Genomic DNA, 25,549 nt, shown 5'->3' with positions numbered 1-25,549 from the left:
AAAAATACAAAAATTAACTGGGCGTGGTGGCACACGCCTGTCGTCCCAGCTACTCAAGAGGCTGAGGTGGGAGGTTCAGCTGAGCCCAGGAAGTCTTGGCTGCAGTGAGCCATGATTGAGCCAATGCACTGCAGCCTGGGGAACGGTAGTGAGACCCTGTCTTGGCGGCAGCGGGGTGGGGAAGGGATGGGATGTAATCTCCCTGAGGATAAGGGCTCCATGCTGTTCTTCATAATATCTCCCAGGTAGTGTGTAATATTTTTTTTTTTTTTTAGATACAGGGTCTTGCTCGGTGCTCTAAGCTGGAGTTCAGTGGAGTGATCACAGCTCACTGCAACCTTGACTTCCTGGGCTCTAAGTGATCCTCCCACTTCAGCCTCCTAAGTATCTGGGACTACAAGTGTGCACCACCACAACCTGCTTCCCCACCTCCCACCCCCCACAAAGATGGGATCTTGCCATTATTGCCCAGGCTGGTTTTGAACTGAGCTCAAGTGCTCCACCCATCTTGGCCTCCCAAAGTGCTGGGATTACAGGTGTAAGCCACCACATCCGGCCTGAACTTTTTCTTCAAGGGCCATGTGGTGAATACCTTAGGCTTTGCAAGCCATATAGTTGATGTCAGTTCATGTCACAACTGCTCAACCCTGTCATTGTAGCACAAAAGCAGCCATAGACAATATGTGAACAAATGAACCTGATTGTGTTGCAACAAAAGTTTATTTATAAAAACAGTCATTGCTAACCCTTGAGAGAATCCTTCTAGTTGACAGTTGATCAAACATTAGATAACTATAATCCCCTGTTCTGCATCTGTTCTTCAAATGATTGCATTTCTGGCCACCTAAATCCAGTAGATACCGGGATTTTTGGCTTTTGTTACCAAAACCCCCCTGACTGTGATAAGGATGTGGTGTAATATTCCTGCGGCCATGTGATTTCTTGTAAGAGAAAGGAAACAGAAAACCTGGAACATGTGGATAGTTGGGAGTTGGTGGAGCAATAAATAAACTTGAACACAATGAGTGGAAAACACTAAAACATTTTCCTCTGTGCTTCAGATTCCAGAGTCACTGACTTTTTTTTTTTTTTTTTTTTTTTTTTTTTATGAGACGGAGTCTTGCTCTGTCACCCAGGCTGGAGTGCAGTGGCGCGATCTCGGCTCACTGCAAGCTCCGCCTCCCAGGTTCACGCCATTCTCCTGCCTCAGCCTCGCCGAGTAGCTGGGACTACAGGAGCCCGCCACCACGCCCGGCTAATTTTTTGTATTTTTTTTAGTAGAGACGGAGTTTCACTGTGGTCTCGATCTCCTGACCTCGTGATCCGCCCGCCTCGGCCTCCCAAAGTATTGGGATTACAAGCGTGAGCCACTGCGCCCGGCCAGAGTCACTGACTTTTACCTTCCCTTGCCATTGGACTTACAGCCCATGTAACTGCAGTTACTATTTGTATAGCATTTTACAGTTTGTAGTACTCTTCTCATATTTGTCTCATTTGCTGCTTTCAAAATTCTTTTTTTTTTTTTTTTTTTTTTTTTTTTTTTTTGAGACAGTTTTCACTCTGTTGCCCAGGCCGGAGTGCAGTCATGCAATCTCGGATCACTGCAGCCTCCGCCTCCCAAGTTCAAGCAATTCTCCTGCCTCAGCCTCCTGAGTAGCTGAGACCACAGTCGCATGTCACCACGCCCGGCTAATTTTTGTACTTTTAGTAGAGGCGGGGGTTTCACCATATTGGCCAGGAGGGTCTCGAACTCATGATCCACCCGTCTTGGCCTCCCAAAGTGCTGGGATTACAAGCGTGAGCCACCGCACCTGGCTTTTTTTTTTTTTTTTTTTTTTTTTTTTTTTTTTTTTGACAGAGTCTCACTCTGTGATTCAGGCTGGAATGCAGTGGTGTGGTTTTTGGCTCATTGCAGCATCGGCCTCCCAGGATCAGGTGATTCTCCCACTTCAGTGGGAATACAGGTGCATGCCACCATACCTGGCTAATTTTTTGCATTTTTAGTAGAGAAGAGGTTTCCCCATGTTGCCCATGCTGGTCTCAAACTCTTGGGCTCAAGCAATCTACCCATCTTGGCTTCCTAAAGTGCTAGGATTATAGGCATGAGCCACCATGCCTGGTCCAGAAATTTTGTAAGGTGTTACTTCAGTTTTAGCTCTCAAGGAACAGGCTTGGTAAAACATTGTGGCTTATCTAAAACTATATGGCTAATGGGTTTGAATGCCTTCACAGTTCAGACCCAGATTATCTGATGCCTGTCCTTCCTTTTGCTATATTTCAAGTTCCTTTCCAGACAGATTATTAAGAGGAGGCAGATTTTTACCCTTTTTGGGATTCTGGCTACAGACAGCGCCACCAGGAAGACTTAGGAATGTTTGTTGGGTTACTCTCTGAATTAACTGTTGAATTGTATAGTCTCATACTTGAAGAAGGACAGGAAGCCTGGACACTTAAGCACACTCATTGGATATCAGCTGCTAAACACAACAGTCATTTCTTTGTCAACAGCATTACCACATACAGTTGCAAATAATCTCCCCCACCCTCAAATATACCCAGACTGTGTGTCTGTCAGCTCCTGTTCCATCATTCAGCATGTCTACTAAGAGGTTCTATTTCCTTTGAACATTTTCTGTCCTGCCGACTGCAGGACACTGTAGATCTGACATGAATGCTGCCCTGCCGCATACCTTACACCTCCCACACCATCATTAAAAGCAACTACAGGCAGCAATGAGGGGGAATGGAAAGAAAGATAGGGAACACTCCTCCTTTTCTGGTCTTAATGATTTTATTTTCCTGCATCTAATCCTATTTGTTTTTCTGTCTATGTCTCACACACATACAAAGAGCTTCTAGCTATGGCTCTGGGGTTTGGATGAAAAATTTGGTCATTAAATTCTCCTTATGAGACTATGGAGATATATATATATATATATATATATATATATATATATTTTTTTTTTTTTTTTTTTTACATGTAGGCTCTATTAACTACTGTATTTGCCTATGGATTAATTACACCTCAGTTGGTTGACCTGAAGACCTGATTACCATATCTAATATTATTCCTGTTGGAGTAATTTTGCTTTGACCCAAACAACTGCCACATTCAGAATGCAGTCCATTTGGAAATTGGAAGATTCTCATGGTTGCAGAGATAGCCAACTCCAAAGGGCACAATTCACATAATATCCTGTGTAAATAACACACCCCCTGAAGTATTGGGATTCTCTGTACATCATTGTATAGCAGTAAGTAACAGTGAAGGCTAGCAGCTTGGCATACTACTGTGTGGGTGAAACATTTGTGTGGTAGATTTTACTACTGGGCCACCCTTTACAGCCTCTTCTCTAGAAGAGGTTTTAAAGTGGCAGGATTTCCAACTTTTTTTTTTATAACAAGGTTAAAAATGATTTTGACTCATTAATTCCATATAGTTACATTTATACTAGACATAAAGGCAGAAAATTGTTTGAATGTGATACTTAGCTGTTTTCTGGCCCCATATGACAGATTTTTTGTAAGTAGTTTTAATGCTGTTTCCTAACCAGTTTGTGTAGTTTGTTAGAATGACAACAACCAACTGCTGCTTTTCATCCTGGAGTTGTGCCTTGCACCTTGACTGTACCTCGACTGTACCTCAGCCTCTCTCATTAAGTGTGTGTGGGTGATAGAAATTGAGGGACTGTGTTATAGCCAACTCTGCGCCTGGCCGTGGAAGGTGGAGAGACTAGGGTATAATAACCTGTTAGTGTTCCAGCAGGAAGGGGGCTTTGTTTTATCAAGTCCAGTTAATCCTTAGTTGGAAATGTAGAGGATATATAACCTTGGAGAAAAGCTTGTTAACTTTGTAAAAGGGGCTTAATAAGAGCACCACCTGCTGGCCATGAAGATCTGTGGTATTTTGAGAGAGCTTGCCAAACCCTGCACATGAGGCTACAGCAACTTCCCAGCAGGAGGAAGAAGTGAGCATTACAAAACACCCGGAAAAAGTGTGCCTGAGAAAATGGTGGAAAGTAAGGAGCCAGACAGCCAGGTGAATCATGGAATGTCAGACCCTAGTCATCCTGAAGTCACAGTCTTCTCATTCATCTTTCATTTTGTTTGAGGAAACAATAACTTAAGGATGACATTAGTAATTCATCTTTTTTTCCTGTTATTTACCTGATAAGGGTCTGCACCCTTTTCTCTGAAAACAGCAGTTTACCTATGTGGGTATGGAATGTAGGAGACCTCTGGCTGAATGGATCTCTGATGTGTTCTCTTCCATTTCATATCCCTTTTTTTTGCTTACTTTCAGGTCCTGTATCCAGTCTATTTTAGATTTTTAACTCTTTACAGAACCTAGGTATTATCACTTACTAGTTAGTATGTGAACTCGACCAGCAATTCCTAAGAGATCTCTTTTTTGAACAAGAATCTAACTGGGTTCCTGTTCACTCTTAACATGGAAGCAATTAAAAGGCAACACAGCAAACTTCTAACAAAGTCTAACAGCTGGAGTTTCTTAAACTGTTTATACTGGGTTTAAAGAGGAATTGCTCTTGATTCCACTTAATACATCAACTGGAGAGCACAAGGTAGTGTTCCATGACTTGGGTTCTACAATGTGCCAACTTGCACTTAAGAGCATTTAGTTGAGGGGAAGCGTTTAGGAGTGGAGTTCCAGTTGAAGAGTCATTGACTCAACATGTTAGAGTTGAGAGACTCATAGCAGTCATATAATCTAGCAGTAATAAATAGATGTCCTTTCTTGTGCCTATTCAAATGAATTGATAGTAACTCTCTGGAGTTATTTAATGTATTGTTTGGGAAGAATCTGAGGTCTCTAGTACTACAGGAAAGACAGCTGTGTTTGGAGCGGACGGTTAGAGAATGAATGCTAGAATGTCGCCAGCCCTGATGACTGCCCCACTGCCTCATTTCATAGGTGGAACTAAAGCCCAGCCGAATGATTTGTTCTTGCTCTCTCCTTCTACTCAGAGATAGAACCAGGACCTGAATCCAGGCCTACTTGTTTCTAGTCATTGCTGTTTTCACTATAACCAGGTCTCTCATTTCCCTGTCCATTTTTTTTTCTTGGCTTCATTTTCAGATTTGGGAGAACGATGGGGGAAAATAAAAGGAAAAAATAAAATCTATGCTTTTTGGAGTTCCATTAAATATATATGCAAAATATACACAGCCTTTGCCAAGTGGGAGTAACTCTTCTGCTGACAAAGGGGTATTGTAGGATGGACAGAAGTGACCTCCTCTCCTTTCTTGAGCCTCTTTTATACATTCCAGCTCAGCCCAGCTTCCAGATTGTTCTACAGGGCTGAGTGCTTCTAGACAATGCTTTATTTCCTAGGATTTAGTATAGCTGAGTTTGTTTTTAAGTGTGGAAAAGAGTGATTATGAAAAATGAGAAGACAGCACTGTCCTCAGAGATTGTGTCTTTACACTTGGACAGGTAGCAAATGTTTGTTTTCATTAAAACTTTAATAGTTTTCCTAATTTGTTTCACTGTCATAAAGCCCAGCAGTCTATTCTTAGAGAAGTCATGGAGCTGAGGCTGCTTACCCACTGGGAAAAATCATCCCTGAGAATATTAGCTTTTTTTTGTTTTCCAACTCAGATTTTTATTCCTGTCCTGGAAGGCCTGACATTCAGTGTCATGAAATTCATCATCTATACGATAGGCAGGAGTGGCTAAATTTCTTTTACTCTGCAGAACTGGCTTGGAAAATATTTTGTACTGTTTCTTGGGAGTAATTTGAGAAATAATTGACTTTACTACAGAATCCTCTCCATCCTCTGGATCAGTGAGTAGCCTCAAGGTATATTGTCTAAGAGTATGGGCTTTAGGGTTGTATAATCCTGAGTTTGAAAGTTGGTTGTTACTCGTTAAACTGTGTAACCTTGGACATAGTTAATGTACCTTTCTGCACCTGTTGCCTATCTTTAAAATAAGCATAATGGTGCTTGCCTCATGGAACTGTTAAAAAGATTAAGTGGCACATGCATGATGATAAACACACAGTGCCTGGCAGATAATAATGGGTTCAGTAATGTTAATTTAGACGTCTCTTCCCTGCCTTCTTACCCCCAGTTCAGATTGAGCATATCCTCTGTGCTCTATGGGAGCCAAAACCTCATAAGCTTTTAGAAAATATATTAAACAGGCCGGGCGCAGTGGCTCACACCTGTAATTCCAGCACTTTGGGAGGCTGAGGCAGGCGGATCACGAGGTCAGGAGATCGAAACCATCCTGGCTAACATGGTGAAACCCCGTCTCTACTAAAAATACAAAAAATTAGCCAGGCGAGGTGGCGGGCGCCTGTATCCCAGCTACTCGGGAGGCTGAGGCAGGAGAATGGCATGAACCTGGGAGGCGGAGCTTGCAGTGAGCCAAGATAGCGCCACTGCACTCCAGCCTGAGTGACAGCGAGACTCCGTCTCAAAAAAAAAAAAAAAAAAAAAAAAAAGGTATAAATTTCTAATAGTTCTAGAAGACATGCTATCAGTGACTGGAATTTGTAATTATTTTTGAAAGATGGATAAAGACAAGATAACTGTGGAGAAATAAATAGAAAGATGGCCCAAAGCACATGCCAGGAGTAAGTTGCTGTGGGGTGGGAACTGATTAGAGGAGGTTTTTGACCCAGAATTAAAGGGCAGAAGGAGTAGTGATAGGACCTGGGCATTTGTCTGGGTGATAAATTTGGACTCATTTTGGAATAGCTGGATTAGATTTTCCTTTCCTGTCCTCTTACCCCACCAGAGCCTTCTTCCTTGAAGTAGTGGTGTTTCATTCTATTCTGAAGCAGTGGATAGGGACTCTGGCGGGAACTTCTGAGCATGCCCCAAGTGGTTACCGATTCCCAGGAGGAACTGGGAGGTGAGGAAAAATGTGCTGGCCTTTAGATTTAAATATCCCCGGAAAGCTTTGCAGAAGCCTGAAAACAGACTCACACCGCTATCCATGGTGGTGAAATGTCAGAATGTTGAAAACATAAAAAGGAAAATCTAAAAGTTATACATCAGCACCAGAGGTTCTAGTCAGAGTAATAGGCAAGAAGTAAAAAAGGAATACAGATTGGAAAGAAAAGGTAAAACAGTCTCCATTTGTAGATGACATACTTATGTCTATAGAAAATCCTACTGAATAAACAAGAAAAAGTTTATAACGAAGTGGTTTCACAGGCTACAAGGTCATTATATAGCAGTTTATTGTACTTCTATATACTAGTAATGAAGAACTGAAATTGAAATTTTAAAAGGTACTGTCTTTAATCATTTCCATCTGAGACTTTGTCAGCCTGGCCTTCACTGTCCATATTTCTATCAGTATTTTGGTCAAAACCATTTAACAAGTCTCTAAGAAGTTCCAAACTTTCCCTCATCTTCCTGTCTTCTTCTGAACCCTGCAAACTCTTCCAACTTCTGCCCATCAGAAAACATTAATTCTTAGGAATAAACTTAACAAATTGTATTTAAGACCGGTATGTCAAAAATAACTAAACACTGTCGAGAGAAAATCAAGACAAACGTAAATAGATGGAGAGAGAGATACCACGTCAGTCGATTGAAAGATTCAGTATTGGTGGTGGAACAGATGGAAGTTCTCCCCAAATTGATCTATAGAGTCAGTGTAATACCACAAGTTTGTTGTTGTTGTTTTGCAAAAGCTTAAAAGGCAAAAACCAGACCACCTACAAGTAAGAAAGAATCCGATTCCCTCTTAAATACAGCACCGGATATTAGAATACACAGAAGAACTGAATAGCTTTAAATGTTTGAGAGGAAAATGGTTTAAATCTAGAAATTCCTTTTCTAAAGGAATTGCTCAAGGATATATTCTTGGGAAAAATCGAAGATAATGGAAAGATAAGAAACAGCATAAAAAATTCAGTCCAAAAGATGTTGATTTGTGATATTGAACATTAACCAGTCAGCTAAAAATCCCCGATAATCTCATGATGGGAATTGGTGGAGCCGCAGAGGAAGGAAGGAGAATGGTATGTAGTTCTTATTTGGAGAGAGTATGTAGTACTCAGTACAGTGCCTGATAACATAGATAATGAATATTGTTGAATAATTGCATCCTGATTAACTCTATATTGATAGAAAAGAAGTAGGCTTAAATATGCCTTTAGATCTCTAGAATAGAAACAGGATGTTTTCAAACAGTAAATTCAACAAACAAGGATACAAGAACAAGAACTCCATCAACCAAAACAAAAAGGTGTTTTGTTTTGTTTTGTTTTGTTTCCCCTTGGAACTTGAAAGTAAAAAGCTAAAGTGACCTGCTTGCAAATAGAAGAATGACCTTCAGTAATGTTCACATAAACAGATCTTCCATATGACAGCACTTGCCCTGCCAAGTGTCAGGCCACTGGGCAAATAAAAGGAGGGTGGAGTGTAGGTCTTGAACACTAGAGAGGCCAGATGTTTGGACTAACCTGTAGCATTTTATGCTTCTTGCAGATGTTCCCACGAGCCTGCATTTCCAGAGCATGCTGAAATCTCAGTGGCAGAACAAGCCTTTTGACAAAATCAAACCTCCCAAAAAGTTATCGCTTAAGCACAGAGCACCCATGCCAGGCAGTCTGCCAGATCCAGCTCGTAAGGACAGGCACAAATTGGTCAGCTCCTTCCTAACAACAGCCAGTAAGTGTCAGGGAGCCGGGAAGTCCCCCAGAGTACCAGTGACTTTTCATTCCTTTTATATTCTCAAATTTGTAGTTTGCGTGCATGTTGGGGTTGGGAGAGGCAGTTGACTGATACAAATTCAGCTCACAGTGACTGCTTCTGCTTGTCTTGGATGCTCTCAGATGGACTTCGGGAGCTATTCTAGACACCATGGATCTTGGAGCAAGACCCAAAATGCTCAGTGAACGGCCAGCAATGGCATGGCATTGAGTTCATCTACGGGCAGGTGTCTTCTGTATCCTGGTGACATGTTTCTCTGGTTGTTCTGGGCTCCCTGTGCCTATCCTCGCCATTGTGCAAATTACTAGAAACTTCAGTCCTGAAGGACTGTCCTGCTGCCCTGGGTATACAGCGTTGGCCTAGAGAGAACTCGAGAGCTTGGAACTCGAATAAGAAAATATTTGAGAGGACATATTTCACAGCTCTTTTTCTGTTCCCCTCTTCAGAGCTGTCCCATCACCAAACCCGGCCTGACAGGACCCACAGGCAGCACTTAGACGATGTGGGGGCCGTGCCCATGGTGGAGCGAGTGACAGCGCCAAAAGCAGAGCGCTTGCTCAACCCACCGCCACCCGTGCATGACCCAAACCACAGCAAAATGAGATTGCGAGACCATTCATCTGAGAGAAGTGAAGGTAGGGCCAGGCCCATGGCACCTCTACCTGCAACTGCACCTGCTCAGGGCTTTCTGGGGCAGCCTAGGCTTCTCTTAATTGCCCCCAGCTTTGTTCTTCACTTTCTAGGAAGGCAGAGTAGAGGGACGCTACTGCTTCTAAATGGAGGTCACTTCTTAACTGCTACAGCAACCTCTGCCCTGCCCCTACTTCCCACAACTAGTGTGCTTCACCTTTTTATCTTCTAGGCATAGAAAACATTTTTGCCTTTAGTATGTATTGCTGCCATTCCAAGCTTGTGTTAGAAGTGACACTGGTTAAGATAGCCATGTATTCTCTCTTTTCTGTTGACTTCTGCAGTGTTGAAGCATCACACAGACATGAGCAGTTCGAGCTACTTGGCAGCCACCCACCATCCTCCACACAGTCCCTTGGTGCGACAGCTCTCCACCTCCTCAGACTCCCCTGCACCCGCAAGCTCTAGCTCACAGGTTACAGCCAGCACATCGGTAAGTACCTGTGTGGGGTTGGCCGGACACTCCCTCTGCAGGTCACAGCTCACTCAAATGGCTCCAGAGGACAGTGTGAGGGTGGGTTATAAAGCCCAGGGCATTTATAGGAACTCAGCTCATCGTGACGTATGTATGTATGTCTGTACCATTTTTAAGTCAAAGTCATGGTACTTAACCTTCTCTTGTTTTTCTTGAGTTGTTTTTCATAGCAGAGATGGATTTATGCTGAGCCATCCATAGAAAGCTTGATGCAGGGACAAACTCTTAAGGTGATCTGTGACTATTCAAGATCTGTTGGACTAAGTTTCACACAGGACTCAACAATTCCATGGCCCTAATCCTGTTGGCCCAAGAAGTGAACAAGAGAGGAGGGTTAGAGGGGAGATTCCCATGGGCGTTGGAAGCAGTGTTTGATTTCCTTGGTTTTACTCTCCGAGTGAGTGGAGGTGAAGTACTGAGAATAAACACTAGGCGTGAGGGTACCAGAAGAGAAGGGAAGGGAGAAGGCAGAGTCCATGCTTTTTAGGTATACAGAGCAGAATTACAGATCCAGCAGGCCTCCATGGCAGGACATTTGGCATGCACACACCAGATTTTACGATACCACACTCCATCTGGAAGCAGTTTGCACAGCTATTCCAGACACATTTCCTTTAATTTCATTCTAATATTTTAATTCCTCAAGTGTGCCCTCTTGGAACATACATACCTGTAGCTGCTATGTACCTACTCAGAGGGTCCTTTTTGTATAATTATAATGTAATGGTAAATGTAAAACTCTACAACTGTAATGTTTATTGAACACTTACCGCATGCCAGTGATCAGTGATTTACATGTGTTACATGTTATAATGCCTTTTGAGATGTAGGTTGGTACTGTGGGTTTCATTTTATATGCATGAAAACTGTCAAGGCAACTTGTGAGGGTTATAATTATGATTCAAACTCAGGCAGCCTGACTGTAGAGCCACCTCTTCTACCATTACACTACACAGGCTAAGCCTGGGTAAGGGTATTGCAGAGGCAACTTAGGAAGTTCCTTCAAGAGCCTAGATCAGGAAACTTCCAAGCTCATAAAATGGACTCACTAGGCTCCTGTGATCAGGTGGGAATTCACATTGTTCTCTCTTTGCTGTTACAAATCAATCTTTTCCAAATGGTCTCTTTGCTCTTCCTCTTTCTTTACCCCCCTCACCCACAAATTTTATCTAAATAGGTGTGTAGTGTTCCTATCACATACTCAGTTATCCAGCAGCAAAGGGTTTCAGATAACCAAAGTATTTATAAAAAAGAGTCTAAACTAATTCTGATAGAAAATCTGAACTCAGAGATTCAGGACTTGGTGAGCACTTCAATATTTCTGTGTCTGGAGAATGTTAACTTAGGCCTGGATCACTTGAAATTTTTACCATTTATTGAGTAAAAATTTTGTGTATAGCACTATGCTAACCCCTGAGGCTCTCATTGCCAAGTTTTTTCAAATAAAGACTCTGGATTTATGTAAAAGAAGATAGGCCAGACGCAGTGGCTCACACCTATAATCCCAGCACTTGGGGAGGCGGCTGAGGCACGTGGATCACTTGAGGTCAGGAGTTCGAGACCATCCTGGCCAATAAGGTGAAACTCTATCCCTACTAAAAATACAAAAATTAACTGGGCGTGGTGGCATGTGCCTGTAGTCCTAGCTACTTTGAGGCAGGAGAATCACTTGAACCGGGAAGCGGAGGTTCCAGTGAGCAGAGATCAAGCCATTGCACTCAAGCCTGGGCATTGCAGCAAGACTGCTCTCAAAAAAAAAAGAAAGAAGATAGGCCACATACAGCAGGCTCTCAGTATCTGCGGTGGAGATTGGTTCCAGGACCTCCCATAGATAGCAAAATCTATAGTTTCTCATGTCCCTAATATAAAATGGCATAGTATTTGCATATAACCTATGTGTATGCTTTAAATCCCGTATACTTTAAATCATCTCCAGATTACTGTTAATACCTAATGCAATGTAAATGCTATAAAAATAGTATGCTGTATTGTTTAGGGAATAATGAAAAGAAAAATCTGTACCTTTTCAGTACAGACACAAATTTTTCCCCCCAAATATTTTCAATCCACAATTGGTTGAACCCATGGATACAAAGGGCCAGCTGTCCTTGAAATCAAGTAAAGAAGCCAGAGGACACTGGAGAAAGGTAGGGAGGAGAGCGAGTGTTTCTGTCAATGCTTCCCAAAGGCCAGTAGCTGCATCAGAATCACCTCAGCAGCTTTAAAACACAAAACCAACCAACCAAACACTTCTAAACATCTGATTTGTTGCTGGCTGTGATACTGCATGCCTGTAGCTCCAGCTACTCAGGAAGATCTCTTCAGCCCAGGAGATTGAGTCCAGCCTGGGCAACATAGTGAGACCTCATCTCTTAAACAAACAAACAAATTCTGATTTTATAAAAGAGCGGGAGGAGTCCTAGAACCTTTTTTTTTTTTAAATACTCCTTAATGTTGCTTCTGATAATACAACCAAGTTTGGGAACCAGTTTTATTCTCATCACCTGCTATCTCTGGCTCTAAATAGGAGGTAGTAGTTAATTTAGACCTAATGAGTAGCTGACAGAATAGGGGGTGTGTCTAGGTGGAAGATGAGGTACAGAGCCCGTTGAACCATCCCACAACCTGCTCCAGTATCTTTTTCTCGAAGGTACTAACAACAAGCCCAAGAAGTTTCAGGGAAAGCGTATACCTGTTTCTGCCAGCAGTTTCACATTTATTCTTGACCAAGATACTGGGAAGGCTATCTCTCTTGAGGCTTTCTTAAGATGCATTTCTTGTAGTGGGATGTATAATTTCAGCAGATATCTGGCAGTGGCAGAGGTCTCTGTGTATGAGATCACTAATCCTCAGCTACAGAACTCAGGCAAGATCCCCAAAAGTCTGTTTAACCATTTTGGTTAACCAGATATCCTAAATTTCTGAGGTCAATGGCAGTCATCTGATTTGATAGAGAAAGAAATTGAAGTGAAAGGGCATTGTGGTCATCTGAAGTTATAAATGACAGTGACTGAAACTCTGGCCCAGGAAGTGCTGACTTTTAACATTCTCTGAGAATGTCCTAAGATGATAGGATGAATAAATGGTATCTCACTGTCCAGGAACAGAGGATAGAGGGGTTAGTTGTAGGGGACTTCTTCCTCCACCAATCCCTTCCTTGTGGACTGACCACACTTGGTGGTTTAGGTGTAAATGCAGCCTCTTAGGTGTTTTCCAGCTGTTTTGTTGCCATGGCAGCGTGTTTGTTATGCCACTGTTTCCCTCTGGCCTCTCACAGCTCAGTTGCTAGTCTCTGTTTCAGGATAGGGTATTAACTATCTGGGCAGCAGCAGCTAGTAGACTTTTTCCTCCATCCAAGGGACTAAGCCATTTAGTTCCCTAGTCTCCCAGCTACTGTAGATGCTTACCTCTGCCTCTGATATTCGATCCTTGGAAGTCTTACTTTTCCAAGAGTTTGGTCTTCTCAACTTCCTATAGAAGCAAATTTCCTTTCACCAGGAATGTGAGGTATAGTCAGGTTCTCCTCTTCAGTTTCCCTCCATTCATCTCCTTTGATACAGCTAGAAAGCTCTCAGCTCTTTCCCCAACAATCATCAAAAGAGGGGAAATCACATAAAGACTGGGCAGCTGGTGGGTGCACATTTAGCTGAAGAGTTCCAATCTTTGAGAAGGAGGTGCATTCATGACAACCAAGGTTAGATATCTATTGAGATGGGCCTATCCTTTGGGCCTCTTTCAGGATAAGCTTTCAAGCATTGCTTTTAGGGGAGGGGCCATTATGAGTCTTAAGTCATAAACGGGGATAAAGGAAGGAAATGAGGATTGTAAAAGGAGAGGAGGTTAATAGAGGTGTATATAGAGTAGGAACCCCAACAGTTAAGATCCCAGGTACCCACCCCTATGAAATTTACACACGAGCCCTTGAAGGAAGAGGGTGACCAGTGAGACTTATGAATGGGAATAACTCCTCATGACCACCTAGTATTTCTCTGTGAGGTTTTTTGCTGTTGAAGACTGACTCCTAGGTGGGAGCAGCTGCTATGGTCATTACTCAGCTTCAACCCAAGGACCCAGATGCCTAGTTATTGGTGATCCTGTTTTAAGTCTTAGATGAATGATTTGATGTCTGTAAAATTGTACCTCCCTTTTAAACTTAATTTTTATCTTACAGCAGCAGCCAGTAAGGAGGAGAAGAGGAGAGAGCTCATTCGATATTAACAACATTGTCATCCCAATGTCTGTTGCTGCAACAACTCGCGTAGAGAAACTGCAATACAAGGAAATCCTTACTCCCAGGTAGAAGCTCAGAATAGTTGGCTCCTCTCCCCATTCTTCCTGCTATTGCCCTTTTTCCCTCTTGTCTTCTGACCAAGACTTGGGCCCTAGTCTTTGGTTCTGTCTTCTCATTAAGAGAAATTCTTACCTGATAAGAACGAAATTATTTCTGTATATAGTTCTCTCTCATTCCATTATAGGAATACACCAAACGAACCAGCAGTCACAGCCTGGTAGGCCACTCACTTACTGGTCTAGAGACCGGTTTTGTCAACACATACAGTATGTTTTAAAATACTGAATTTGTTGTCAACATCAAAGCAGGATTTCACATAAAAATCTTTGTTTCCAGCTTTTGTTGCCAAACAGAAGATTAGGCAACCCTGGGTATGCATTTCCATATGGGAGCAATCAGCTGGTCCTGAACAGTGGTGGTCCCCTTTAAACAGGTTTCTTTTCTTGTGTTTGTCACAGTCTCTCAGCCTCGGCCCTACCCTAGGCCACTTCTCTCATTTCTGGCCTTCGTGGGCATTTGAGTAGGTGGCCAATTTCACAGGCCTTGACAGGGTAAGGAGACTGGGCCGTGATAGGGCAGAGCCTACCCGGCAGGGAGCAGTGTCACCCACAGGTGCAGTATTCTCATCCTTGCATGGACACTTTGACTCTGCCCCCAGTTTTAGCCTGCTTACCATCTCATAATTGTCTGTTCTTGGTTTTGCAGCTGGCGGGAGGTTGATCTTCAGTCTCTGAAGGGGAGTCCTGATGAGGAGAATGAGGAGGTAATGGCCTGGTTCTTCTGTTAGAAGAACATGTGTGTACACATGCACACACACATATGAGTGCACACACCCTAAATGGCCTGAAGACTTGTGGGTGTCAAGTGCAAGCTCCTTGTATTCCTTTTGTGACCGGGAAGAACCTAGAATGGGGTGGGACTGGTTCTTAACTCCTGGAGAAAAGAGGGGATCTCTGAAGCTGCTCTATTGCAGATTGAGGACCTATCCGACGCAGCCTTCGCCGCCCTGCATGCCAAATGTGAGGAGATGGAGAGGGCACGGTGGCTGTGGACCACGAGTGTGCCACCCCAGCGGCGGGGCAGCAGGTGATGGGGCAGGCTTGGGTCCCCAGGGCCTGTGGAGAGAGGGTGGACAGGGAGTTTGGGCCCTACTTGAGTCTGTGGAATTGCTACTGCCTCTTGGTTGCTCATCATACCCATCTACTGGCAGTGGCAAAGAGCTCAGAAGTTCCATGGTGTTTGTTGGAACTAGTGGAGATATATGGAACTAGTGGAGACATAAGGAGCCAAGTGCTAGATCCTTGCTGAGAGGTCACTGTTCAATTCTGAATTCCCATGATCTGTGTGGCATTTGGAAGACAGTTGGGGGGCGGTCATGGTGATTCAACCAGGGGAGCTTGGAAGGCCTCACTACAAGTTAACCTTCCTTTGGACAGTGGCTTTGTGATGCCACTTGAAGAAACTGCCCCCCCCCCCCCCTTAACGTCCATCACTACCCTGTCTCCATTTATTGTTAACAGTGGCAGAAACCCTTGGGATTCTCAAGCAGAAAGTTTTGGGAGCTCTTACTTATACTTTTTTTTCTTTGACTACAGTTTTCAAAGTCTACACGAATCTCCCTAACCTCCTGAATTCACTAGGCACTTTGCTATGGACTCACCCCTGGCATTGTTCAGCCATGCTTTTTTCTTGGGATGGTAGATGTTGTATACCTACCCCTCCAAAGAGTAGTGGGAAGAAATGAGAGTTGCTGGATCCTAAGGAAAATCTGTTGGTCTTTGTTTGCCTCAACTCCTCCAGTGGAGATGCTTTTTTCATGCCCTCTACCCCCATAAGTAAACATTTCCCAGGCACTCAGATTTGCATTCCTTGGTGTGCAGGTCCTACAGGTCATCAGACGGCCGGACAACCCCCCAGCTGGGCAGTGCCAACCCCTCCACCCCCCAGCCTGCCTCCCCTGATGTCAGCAGTAGCCACTCTTTGTCAGAATACTCCCATGGTCAGTCCCCTAGGAGTCCCATTAGCCCGGAACTGCACTCAGCACCCCTCACCCCTGTGGCTCGGGACACTCTGCGACACTTAGCCAGTGAGGATACCCGTTGTTCCACGCCAGAGCTGGGGCTGGATGAACAGGTAAGGGACGCAGCCTTTGGGTGGGATTGGCATGGTTGGGGGATGGAACCAGGAAGGGATAGCATCTGCCGAAGAGGGACCTAGCCATCCCCTCCCCCTTTTGAAGGGACAAAGGGCTGCACTTAAATTGATCTCCTCAACGTTCAGTGGAACTGTATTGATCATTGCTAAATGATCAGTACATTTGTCTGGGTACACCCTAGGAGGGGTGTTCTCAGACTGTCCCAGGAACACTAGATAGACTGGTCCTAGGCTCCAGGCCACAAGGTTTGTGGCAGGGCCTTGGAGCAGGAAGCAGGCTGGCTGGGACTGGGTCCTCAAAGAGCAACTTGTCTGCCTACAGTCTGTCCAGCCCTGGGAACGGCGGACCTTCCCCCTGGCACACAGTCCCCAGGCGGAGTGTGAGGACCAGCTGGATGCACAGGAGCGAGCAGCCCGCTGCACTCGACGCACCTCAGGCAGCAAGACTGGCCGGGAGACAGAGGCAGCGCCCACCTCGCCTCCCACTGTCCCCCTCAAGAGTCGGCATCTGGTGGCAGCAGCCACAGCTCAGCGCCCGACTCACAGATGAGCGGGAGACAGGCATCTAAACAGACTCACTAACTATTGGCATTAAAGCTTCAGAAATCTCTGCGTTTGATATTCAAACATCATATGCCGGAAATTTTCACAGTTTTTAGTGAACTTAAGGAATTTAGATCCTACTTTGGTATTTTTTTTTTCTTGTTTTAATTTTTGTTTTGTTTTTGTTTCCATGTTTTCTTGTCACACACCTGAGCACTTCCTCCTGTTGGCAAACAAGTTCAGGATGAGACCCTGCTGGCCTGGTCCTGGCACATCCTCTGCACTGTTGAATCACTGGACTTACCGATCTTAGATGACCACCCCCTCCCTCACACCTGTGGGCAGGGCAGAACAGCCTGGCGGGCAGAGGGCTGCAGTTGAGCATGGCCTTCTTGAGCTAGGGTGGAATGGGGCAGGGTGCTCTGGACTCTTACCCCCTCCCCTCCCATCTGTGGCTTGGCTCCGCTGTGGCCCTCCTGGCTGGGTCCCCTTGGTTTTTTGTGCTGGAACATCCCCACCAGAGCCTCTCTGCCGTAACTGCCAGCTGCTCTCCCCAAGTGCTCAGCCGGCAGAACAGCTTTCCTTTCTCGCCCAGAACTTAAGACCGATTTTTTGTTTCATCTGCATTTGGTCTTCTCTGTTTTGACTCTTTCACTGCAGTAACCTGGCTGTGGCTGCTCAGGTGCCCCTCATCATGCCCCTTGGTACCCTTCCCTGTCTGCTCTCCCATGCCATGTACACACCCACAACCCGTCCTTCCACTTGGAATGTTTTTACCACCTGTCCTGATCTTTGAAGGTAGGGTTAGGACTACTTAACCTCTATTCCCACTCCCCTGCAAACGGGGGATTGTGGGAAGTGAGCAGCCATTTCCCTGTGTCATTTTTTTTTTTTTTTCTCTGATTCACTTTGCCATGTTTCCTTCACATCCAGATCCCTGTCGATGTTAGTTCCACTTTTGGTCTTTCACGCTCCCCTTGCCTGTGGAACATTGTCTGGTCCTAGCTGTGGTTCCCATTGTTCCCCCTTCACTCTTCTCTGTTAACCTTCTGCCTGTCTCCTGTATGATCACGTCACCAAAAAGGGGGAGGGGGGAGAAGACTCTTTTTTTTTTTGGCCATTTTGTAATCGTATAAAAATAGTAGACAACTGCTTAATGGTTGGGGTTTTTTCACAATTTTCAACATGAGTGATTTTTTTTTTCTGTTTGCAAGTTAAAGGGTTTGTCATTGTTTCTTTAAAAAAAAATACAATAATGCACCATATCCCTATGCATAAAGTGCTTCTTCTATTTATAAGGTTGAAAATTCTGAATAACCCTTTTAGCATTGAAAAAAAAAAAACAAAAACAAAAAATGAAAAAAAAAAACCTTGTATTTTGTAAATATTTTCTTTTCCTGCTTTGGAGCTGTGTAATGGCAGCGAAACATGTAGCTGTCTTTGTTCTATAGAAATGCTTTTCTTCAGAGAAGCTGATCTTTGTTAATGTCTTGATTCTGTTCGCAAAGCACAGACTAGTGCTTAAAAAAAAAAAAGAAGGAAAAATTGAAAAAAATAAAAAAAAAAGTTACAGAATGCTGTGTACCAGGCCTTTCGTGACTTACTGAACTGTGTATGCGTGGTAGTGTTGGCAGTTTTGGAGCTGGCTCTCTGGTACCGTTCTTTGGGGTACTCTGACTTGCTCTATACCTTGGAAAATCTCCATTCTGTCTTGTAGGAATGCTGCACGTTCATCTGATGGCCACCAGAGAGAGAATGGTGGTGGCTTTTCATTGAGGATAAGGGCTGCCAGGAGGAGAGGGGATCTGCATTGATCATCTCCTTTTTCTTTTTGTTGAGTGAAAGCAGTTGATCACCTTCTCTCTAGTGAAGTCAGCTGTATGATATTTTCTATCTGTTCTAAGTTGCTCTTTAAAGGAGATTTTGCTTCTCACCGTTAAGTTTTTCTGAGGTTTGGTGGGGGTCAGTGAGATACATAATTTGCTTAGAGCCTGGATTGGTTCTTGCCTGCTGCCTGAGATATAGCATCTTTCTTCTGAGGAGGTTACATGCTTTTCTTTTTCTTTTTTTTATTTTTTGAGATGGGATCTTGCTCGATTGTCCAGACTGGAGTGCAGTGGTGCAATCTTGGCTCACTGCAGCCTGGATCTCCTGGGCTCAAGAGATCCTCCCACCACAGCCTCACCAGTAGCTGGGACTGTAGGCATGTGCCACTATACTCAGCTAATTTTCGTGGGTTTTTTGTGGAGATAGTGTCTCACTATGTAGCCTAGGCTGGTAGGTGCTTTTCTTTGTACAAGATGAATAAGTGGGTGGGGCTGGTTCTCCCTCTGCTCTCTTCTTTGCATGGCAGTCAAGCTGAAACAGCCAGTGAGGCTATCTCTTGTGGCTCTGAAAGCCATGCTTTCTGAGATAGCACTTCTCTTTTGCTGTTGCTGCTTTTGTAGCTGCAGTTAAAATCTGTTTTACTTAAACATCTGCCTGCAGTGGCAAACACATCAGGAAGAGCAAAGAAAAGTAGTAGTTTGAAACAATCTGAGGATTCAGTATCATGACCTTGGCATAGTTACTAAGGAATAATATGATGGATTACTGTTTTGTTTTTGTATTCCTTTGTGGCATTGCTAGGAAGACGCTATCTGGTATCCCTATCTTGGTTTAGCAGAAATAACTCCTCAATCTATAATAAGGTACCAAAGGAAAGAAGAAGGCAGCTCTGTAAACCTAGCAGGAATCTAAGCCATTCATTAAGCTGAGTGGCTTGGTGTTCTGCTCCAGCCCCAGGCCTCTGGACTAAATTTCCAGGGACGAAAGATCCCATAGCCTCATCCCCAACCTTCTCAGGTTTGCATACACTGGTATCGGCCTTGCAAACTGAGTGCTGCATCGTGAGGTCAGCCACAAGGCTTTGTATTGCCCTTTGAATTGGACTAGGATGATTTGCCAGCATCACATTGAGAAGCAACTGCAAATGAGCAGGTCTGAGAACTTTCACCTTCAGGGCCCCAGAGAGAGCTGTTAATCCTGATGGCCAGCTTTTAATAATACTGTCATTTCCTGTTCTGAGCTAAATTCTCTAAGGGTGGGTGGGAAAGAACTTAAAAAATAGACATTCTATATCGCTTTCTTGTCCTTGGAATCCGTGAATGGAGACCTTATTTAATCAGAGTAATAACTTTATTTCCAAATTCACTTTTACAGCAACAGTCAGTGTAAATCGTTTGTTAAAACACACAGATACACTATATAGACATTCACAGACAGAAAGCTAAGCTAAGATGATTTCATGTCCCTCCCCCCACCCTCACAATTACCAAAGAAATCATGGGACTTGCAAGTGCCAGAAATTGTCCTGCTCAACATGGCAAACTCATGGGGCTAAGTCTATTAGGAGGTGAGACTCTAGGCCAGTGCCCAGGGTAACCCTTTTCAAAGCTGAAGAGAAATCAGAAGTCCTATGAAGCCACAGGTCTGTAGATGGGACACGCTGGTGATCACCTCTGCCCTCGCCCCGACCTCGTGGCTTTACTTGGAGAACAAAGATGAGGAGGGTGAAGCGAGTGATATCAGCTGCCAGAAGCACAGGCTGTGTGTCTGGAGCCAGTGAGAGAGGTGGCACAGAGGTGCCAACAGCTTAGAGGGAAGGATGCCAGGGTCTTAGGGAGGCATGATTGTGGGCTTAGGACCCCTGAAAGAGGGCAGCAGGCCAAAGCAACCAGATGTCCATATTCCTACGCCTGCACCCGGCTGGGGAGGGAATGGGGAACTAACTAGCTGCCTGGGAAAGCCTGTCAGTGGAAAAGAGAAACCCCAAGGGCCTCTAACCCCGTGGCTGCTCCCTCCCTCTAGCAAATGTGGTTGAAATCATGAAAAGGGTTACGAGGCAGTTTAAGTGCTGCACCCCAAGATCTCCCTTTGCCCATGTTAACTATCTTACACATTCCTCCCCCCTCCCCCCATAGCACAACAAGCAATAGCAAACAGGATACAGTCTCACCATTGAAGTCAATTTAAATGGAACTATTGATAAAGTGAGTCAACAGCTTGAAGGAGCCGGCATACAGTATATCCTATCTAGCCCACCCAAGGACACTGGCTCTGCAGGTGGGAGAAGTGAGGGAAGGGGAGGAGTGCCCAGCCCTGGGGGGATTGTCCTCATTTAAGGTCACAAGCCAGCGTGCCTTTGCAATTTATCTGCCAGCACTGATCACCCTAAACCATGATCTTAGGCTGGCCCCAAGAGCCTGCCCCACAAGGGGGAGATCCCAGAGCCTTCCGTATAAGGCCCATGGTGCTGAAGAGCAGGGCACAAGAACTTCAGGAAGAGGAACCGAGGTGCATGAAGAAATGCGGCCGAAACTGTTGGCAGTAATGAGGGGGGCATATCTCTAACCACCACCAAATCTCTACCCCACATTTCCTTCTCCTCAGATCCCTTCAACTTAGGAGAATTGCTGGGACTCAGCGAACAGCAGGGAGGTTCTTGGTGGAGAGTTCTGGGCCCAGAGACTTCCTTGCAGGGAAAGCTCTAGCTGCACACTAAGCTGCCAGCCCTAGGGGAGGCCCTGGATTTCCACTGCCAAGTCCCTCAGGGTTGCCTTTAACTGTACCCAAACCAGAAGTGGCAGAATTGAGCCTGAGGCTGCTGAGTTTCTTTAGGCAGCAATGTTTTGCAAAGGCGGCTTCCCTTTTCTCATGGCAGCAGATGGAGTTTGTGCAAGGTCAGCGGGCTGAGGTGCTCTGGTCAAGGCTTTGGGAACAGTGTCTCCTGACTTGTCATCCTTCTTCAGGCAGGCAGCTCGGGCCTCTAGAGCAGATCCAGGACAGGCAATTCATCCCAATCCCTGCTGTGGTCGCAGGGCCCTTGGTGGGAGGCTGGGCTGCCCCTCCAGTGGGTGAGCTTAGAGAGGAACCCAGTCTGAGGGGTGGGCTGAGGCTCACGGAGCTTCTGGGAGCTACAGGTCCCCCCAGCTGGCACTGGCTTCCTTTTTCTTGTGATGCAGGAGTTGTAAGCCTCCTTTGGGACTGCTGTGAGACTTCGGGCTATGACCAGAGAGAACCATCCTCGTGCTGCAAGCCAGACCAGCCACAAGACCTACTCTGTGCCCTGACACAGGGAGCCCCAAGGGGAAGTAGGGAAGGGGACATCATCGCTTCAGTCCTAATCCGGTGCTTCAGGCCTTCTTCACAGCTGAATGGCCTCCTTAGCTGCTAGAATCTGGTCTCTGTTGGGTCCCAGATGCTGAGGAAAGCCTTTCAAAACTTGGGAGGCCCCAGCAGGGTGGCGCCACACAGGCCACATGAGTCCCAGCGTGGGGGTGAGAGACACCTCGTGAGGGTGGGTTAGAAACCTCTTTACAAGCATTTCAAGATACATGCGTCCTTTTTTTTTTTTTTTTTTTTTTTTTTTTTTTTCTTTTCACTATCATAGTCACTCTGGTGAATCCAAGCATAAACAGACAAATCCAACTACAACTCAACAGGGTGCAGATGGGGAGGGCAGGGCAACATCTATGTATATGTTCAGCTGCTCCAGCAGAACAGACAGCATGGCTTCCAGCTGGGACTGGGGGGAAAGAACCATTTCCAAGGGGGTGTGTTCCCCTTTGTCGGGTGCGGAGGGCTGATTCTATGCATGTGGAGCTGAGCAGCGGGCTGGGCTGTCTGGGAGGCTGGCAGCTACAAGCAAGGGTGGAAGTGGGGGACAGCGGGACTGTGGGCCTGCCCTGGGTGCCTTGCCCTTCCATCCTGGTGCCATCACTGACAACCAAGACACCCAGCCTCCTGCTGCGGGCTCAGCACAGGAAGGGGTCAGGCCTTCTCAGGAGAAAGGGCTCTCTCCATGTCAACAAGGCAGAAACACCTAGGGTCACAGCTGAGCAGTGCCCTGGCTCACATCTGTGACGGGAGGAGGAGGCAGGGAACTGAATCAGGTCATGAGATTCGTGGTGAGGGTCCCAGTTGGATGAGTGGAACTGAGAGTGAGAGGCTGGGGTCCCACTCTAGTGCCTTGACTTTGCCTTCCCTTAATTTCGCCCTCACTATGGAGTAGGTGCCTCCCGCAGCCAACCAGGGTCATTACTGAGAAGAGGGGTGGTGAGGCTGGGAATTCGGGACATTGTGACGTGATGAGGGGTATAGGCAGTGACTGGGCTCTCATGGCAGACAACAGCGCAGCGGGGCAGACAGGCGTGACTGCAGTGGCCGTGGGAAGGACAGGGGGCTCGGGACCCACCTCCCAGACCCCCACACACTCCAGAGATGCCGGTGGCCCAGGCTTGGAAACGGGTGGACGTCTCCCAAGAGGCACAAGTCCTTACAAAGAGAACTGATTAGCCCTAAAGTCCCAGGTCTGCAAAGTGGCCAAAATCATGGCGGCAGTTCCAACCTTCAGAACTCAATAAAACAGGGATTCTGTGGAGCAGAGGGAAGCCCCTCAGCTCAGGCCCCCTACCCTGCAGGGAGGGAGGAAGAGGCCAACGCTCTCAGACATCAAGGTCAGTCTTTTCCAAGGAGGTCATCCACGGGGTGCCACCCTCCTGCCAGCTTGCCTTCTCTTTTTACCTGCTGTCCCTTCTCCCACAGGCTGCCCTGCAGAGGGTGGCACACTGACCCACAGCAGCCTCCCTCCGCCCCCCCCCACCCCCGGCCACCAAGGACAGGCGGCCGCTCAGATGCTGCAAGTGGCATAGGCCTTGGCCCTCCCAGCAGCACGGAGGGGGACGTCTACTCTCCAGCATGTGGCTTCCTCTCCCACTCCCACTTCTTGTCCTTCCTCTCCCCTCTGCTCAGCCCCTGCCTTGGCTTCCCCCGTGGCCTCCCGCCCCACCCCAACCCCCATCTCACACACACAAGGTTGACATCGTCTGCCTGTGGCTCCACGAACACACCAAGTTTCAAATCCTTTGTTGCTGCCACTGCCCCTGTGACACCCCCACAACGGAGCCAGAGGTGGTGGGCACCCCCAGTCCCTTGAAATCCCCCAGAAGCAGCTTTCAGAGCCTCTCCTTCTCCCTCTTCTACATGGAGGGGGGAAAAAAAAAGAATCAAAAGGAATTGCCTGAGGAAATGTTGGGTGTGGCCATGTTTTTGAATTTTTTTTTTTTTTAATATTTTATTACTAGCCCACCCATCAATTTGGAAAGATGAAATTTGCTCTTATTCCCATCACTGATTTTGAAGTCCCGAGCCAAAGCCGAGCGACAAAAGCAGGTTAAGTGATTAACCGATTAACCGAACTGCGAGGAGCAGCTGGGGGCAGAGGGCGGGGGCCGGGTCATTATTCTTTTTTTTTCCACACTCTCTCACTCTCTCCTCTGCACGATTATTGACCGCCCCGGGGGGCCTGATCACAAACCCTGCTTGGCCAGGGAGGCAGACACCTCGTCGGCTAGCGTGGCGAGCTGGGGCGAGTCTACCATGTCAATGCTGCCGGTGGAGGAGACATTGCTGAGATGCCGTGGAGACGTGTCCCCAGACACCACTGGCGACTTGTACACGATTTCCGCCCCGTGGTCTGTCTTGGCTTTGGCGTTCTCGCGGAAGGTCAGCTTGTGGGTTTCAATCTGCAAGAAGAGGAAGGGAGGGAGGGTGAGATGAAGTGCCATAGAAAGACCAGCCCTGCCAACTGCCCTGCCAGGCCTGGCCCAGAGTGCCAGGGACTGTTTTTTGTTTGTTTTTGAGACAGGGTCTTGCTCTATCGCCCAGGCTAGGGTGCAGTGGCACAATCTCACCTCATTGCAGCTTCAACCTCCCGGGCTCAGGTGATTCTCCCACCTCAGCCTCCCGAGTAGCTGGGATTACAGTTGCATGCCACCACACCTGGCTAATTTTTTGTATTTTTAATAGAAACAGGGTTTCACTATGTTGCTCAGGCTGGTCTCGAACTCCTGGACGCAAGCAATCCGCCTGCCTTGGCCTCTCAGAGTGCTGCCATTACAGGCATGAGCCACTGCGCCTGGCCAGGAGCTATTGTTTTTATTGTCTTCCAATTGCTAATACCTGTGCCCACTCCTTCCCTGACCTGCCTCCCAGGCACCCAGGTACCCTCCCCAGAGACAGTGATCATTTTAAGTTTCTTGTGTACCCTCCAGAGATATTCCACACATAAACAAACACGTGTGAGTGTATATATCACAGGCTGCTTAGTATTCCATCACCACGGATGTACCAAAAGGCATCTACTCCTCTGTGGATGGATGTGTAGGCTGCTCCCGCCTTTAGTGATTACAGGCAATGGTGTGTATGAACAACCTCAGATAAATAACCCTGTATGAACATCATGTCACACACGTGTTAAGTGGGTCCTAGAAGTGGAGCTCTTAGGTCAAAAGTCATGCGCATTTTATTTTGATAGATATTGCCAGATTGCAAAGGAAAATGTGGAAGGAGAAGCTGGAGAAGATCAAGGATGTCTCCCACAGCCACTGATGCCCAGACATGAGCCACACACATTCCTCCTGTTTGCCAGTGACTGATGAGTTTGGAGGGGCAGCAACTGTGGGCAGCACTGGCAGGTGGGCCACAAAACATGACGTGACAAAGGCCTTTTTATGTGTGGATGGGTGGATGGATGACTGTCTAGCGACTTATCTATCTATCATCTATCTATCTATCTATCTATCATCTATCATCATCTATCTATCATCTGTGTATCTATCAATCATCTACCTATCTGCTTGCCCAGGCTGGCCTCAAAT

General features: G+C 46.0%; 2 protein-coding genes across 36 annotated transcripts in view; one reads left to right on the top strand and one right to left on the bottom strand.

The window, feature by feature from the left end:
* KANSL1 (KAT8 regulatory NSL complex subunit 1) overlaps positions 1-18,425 on the top strand; it is a 193,475-nt gene extending 175,050 nt beyond the window's left edge. For 8 of the 24 annotated variants that reach the window (XM_055257635.2, XM_055257643.2, XM_055257638.2 and 5 more), the window contains 8 exons: positions 8,473-8,655; positions 9,144-9,332; positions 9,672-9,820; positions 14,034-14,158; positions 14,859-14,916; positions 15,127-15,239; positions 16,034-16,286; positions 16,630-18,425. In XM_055257635.2, coding sequence (XP_055113610.2) covers positions 8,473-8,655; positions 9,144-9,332; positions 9,672-9,820; positions 14,034-14,158; positions 14,859-14,916; positions 15,127-15,239; positions 16,034-16,286; positions 16,630-16,857 — 1,298 coding nt within the window. In that variant the 3' untranslated portion in view covers positions 16,858-18,425. The remainder of the gene's footprint in view (positions 1-8,472; positions 8,656-9,143; positions 9,333-9,671; positions 9,821-14,033; positions 14,159-14,858; positions 14,917-15,126; positions 15,240-16,033; positions 16,287-16,629) is intronic. The other 16 variants (XM_055257645.2, XM_055257639.2, XM_063629278.1 and 13 more) reach the window with 5 other exon arrangements.
* Positions 18,426-20,005: 1,580 nt separating this feature from the next.
* The window catches only part of MAPT (microtubule associated protein tau), a 129,665-nt gene continuing 124,121 nt past the window's right edge, over positions 20,006-25,549 (bottom strand). For 10 of the 12 annotated variants that reach the window (XM_055257655.2, XM_055257665.2, XM_055257662.2 and 7 more), the window contains one exon: positions 20,006-24,415. In XM_055257655.2, coding sequence (XP_055113630.1) covers positions 24,200-24,415 — 216 coding nt within the window. In that variant the 3' untranslated portion in view covers positions 20,006-24,199. The remainder of the gene's footprint in view (positions 24,416-25,549) is intronic. The other 2 variants (XM_055257666.2, XM_063629283.1) reach the window with 2 other exon arrangements.

The sequence above is a fragment of the Symphalangus syndactylus genome, chromosome 20, assembly GCF_028878055.3.
Source record: "Symphalangus syndactylus isolate Jambi chromosome 20, NHGRI_mSymSyn1-v2.1_pri, whole genome shotgun sequence".
In the NCBI taxonomy this organism is placed as follows: Eukaryota; Metazoa; Chordata; class Mammalia; order Primates; family Hylobatidae; genus Symphalangus; species Symphalangus syndactylus.
This window is presented reverse-complemented; position numbering and strand designations above follow the sequence as displayed.